This window comes from Pygoscelis adeliae, unplaced genomic scaffold (assembly GCF_000699105.1).
Source record: "Pygoscelis adeliae isolate BGI_AS28 unplaced genomic scaffold, ASM69910v1 Scaffold6, whole genome shotgun sequence".
Taxonomy (NCBI): domain Eukaryota; kingdom Metazoa; phylum Chordata; class Aves; order Sphenisciformes; family Spheniscidae; genus Pygoscelis; species Pygoscelis adeliae.
Window position 1 is genome coordinate 4,630,267 of NW_008825075.1, and position 2,534 is coordinate 4,632,800.

A 2,534-nucleotide genomic window follows, 5' to 3' on the forward strand; every position below is an offset into this window, starting at 1 on the left:
TTATCCTATCTTCTTGGGATCCCTTTATAGTCAATGGAGAGAAAGAGTATGAGACTACTCCACAACATGCTTGAGCACACCTACAGATAGTGTCTTGCTCTAAGCAATCCTGCAGGGGATTTTTGAAAAAAAAATCAGCTTTTTGTCTGTTGAAGGAAGCTAAGAAAGACATGTTTCAATGGGTTAAAATTTTGTTTTGGGGATGTCCTTGGTCCTTGGTGTTGCCCTTAACAGGGTTACAAATGAGGAAGAGACTGCAAAAAGAAAAAAAAGCTTTTTAACAGTTACCGTGCTTTGACTCACACACCATTTTAGAAACACAGCTGACATAAAAAATAATTTTGAACCACCTTATCATCTCATATCAATGAGTTTAGGCATTTTCTGATTTGCTTTGCTTTATTGTGAAAGAACTATAAAGTCAGCAAAATGTGTCTTTTCTGAGTTCGTGCAGCAGAGCTGAAATACTGGGCATCGTGGTCCTCAGACTATGAAAGCAACAGTGACATTAGTAATACATCCCGGCTCCTTGCTGCTGCTATTTACAATAATTTGTAAATATTCAGCCATTTACCATCTTAAGGTAGTATCCAGCTAAGAAATCTGAAATTAGCTTCTAAAGGAAATAATGTGTTGAACATATCCCCTCCCACCCCCTATGCCCACTTCAACAGTACCAGCGATCATTACTGAGTAAAAATATTTAGATTTTGATCAGGGCCTTAGAAAGGGTTCCTGCCCTCCAAATAAATGAAATACACACACACATACACACACTTACTTTAGAATGAAAGGCATAAAGTTATCTGTTTGAGAAATCTCATGCCTTTGGCAGATTAAATAATACCATTACCATATCTCATCAGTCTAAGATTTAAACCATGTACTTTTTTAAGGTGATGTACATTGTAAAAACATGCCAGGGAAGTTAATAAAACTTGGACTTTGTGCTGGCTGAAAATCCACTCTGTATTCCAATTCCTTTTTTCCAGAGGGTAGATTTACTTATCTTGAAATGCAGCTTTGCTAACCTATTGTCATAGCCCAGTACATACTAGCCTTGTCCACAGTGCAAGTTGCATTTCATCTCAGGGGGTCAAGGTGAATAACACTTGACGTTAGTTATTTTGCACCCTTCCCAACTCTCATAAAACTAGTTCTGTTCTCAAGGCAACAAAATTGCTATATGGCTCTGGGTAAAAATGTGCCTACTGACAAAAAGATACTCCACTTGACTTCATACAAGCTTGACATCTCCTTTCTTCTAGTGCATATCCATGCCATTTCATCTCCCAAGGTACTCAGAGGCAGAGCAAGCACAGTTTGAAAACCTGACGTGCGCATCTGCAGTTTTGCAAAACATCTTTTAAAACTTTGAATTCGAGCAGAGGCACAGCATTTCTTCTGGGTTTTAATGGAGTTAGGGATTAACCTTTCCCTTTCCCTTCCCCTGTTATTTTTGCTTCCAGTTACAGTGGTGCTGTTTGCAGCACTGAGACGGCAGCGGAAAAAAGAGCCTTTGATTATTTCCAAAGAAGACATCAGAGACAACATTGTCAGTTATAATGATGAAGGTGGTGGAGAGGAAGACACCCAGGCATTTGATATCGGCACGCTGAGGAATCCTGAAGCCATAGACGATAATAAGTTACGCAGAGACATTGTGCCGGAAACACTTTTTATGCCACGGCGGACTGCAACAGCGCGAGATAACACGGATGTCAGAGATTTCATTAACCAGAGGTTAAAGGAAAATGATACAGATCCAACGGCACCCCCGTATGACTCGTTAGCAACCTACGCGTATGAAGGTAATGGTTCTGTGGCTGAGTCCCTCAGCTCCTTGGAGTCGGTGACTACGGACGGAGATCAGGACTACGATTACCTCAGTGACTGGGGACCTCGGTTTAAAAAGCTGGCAGATATGTATGGCGCAATGGACAGTGACAAAGACTCTTAATATGTTGCCTTTTTTTTTCTTTTTTTTTTCCCTTCCTCATTTTCAGAAACAGCATTGAGGTATGTGAATTGGCTATTTCTTTCTATTTCTCCACAGCTGTGTGAAAGGGTTCTCTGTTTTACCCGTTCAAATTGTCTAATGACTGCAGTCTGTGTGGATCTGCCATCAGAAAACTTTTTCTAGTATCATTTTATGAGCTTCCAAGAGGCAAAATTCTTATTTTTTAGTGCACCCAGTTTACCAAGCCAATCTTACAGGCACAGCAGTAGTGGAGGGGAAAAAAAGGATCAGATGGGGAGCAATATTTTTACTTGTTCTGCTTATATTGTAAATTGGAGTATATTACTGTTTAAGATCACTTGCTCTTTTTACCTGTATTCAGACTATTCAGCTCAGACGACTGCTCTGTCAATTGTGTATTGCACATCCCAATGTAATGAGGTACCCTAGTTCACCCTATGTATTATAGTCAAAAGTAGTGGTGATGGAATGAAGGTTTATTATACAAGTAGAGTAAGCTGAGAAAAAACATCAAACATGCATTTTACTCATGAGGAGGGTAGAAAGGCCTAAT

At 39.8% G+C, this 2,534-nt stretch overlaps 1 protein-coding gene across 1 annotated transcript in view; it reads left to right on the forward strand.

The window, feature by feature from the left end:
- The window catches only part of CDH6 (cadherin 6, type 2, K-cadherin (fetal kidney)), a 49,028-nt gene extending 47,058 nt beyond the window's left edge, over positions 1-1,970 (forward strand). The window contains exon 11 of the mRNA XM_009326680.1: positions 1,470-1,970. Within this exon, the coding sequence (XP_009324955.1) occupies positions 1,470-1,960 (491 nt within the window). The 3' untranslated portion in view covers positions 1,961-1,970. The remainder of the gene's footprint in view (positions 1-1,469) is intronic.
- Positions 1,971-2,534: the final 564 nt, after the last annotated feature.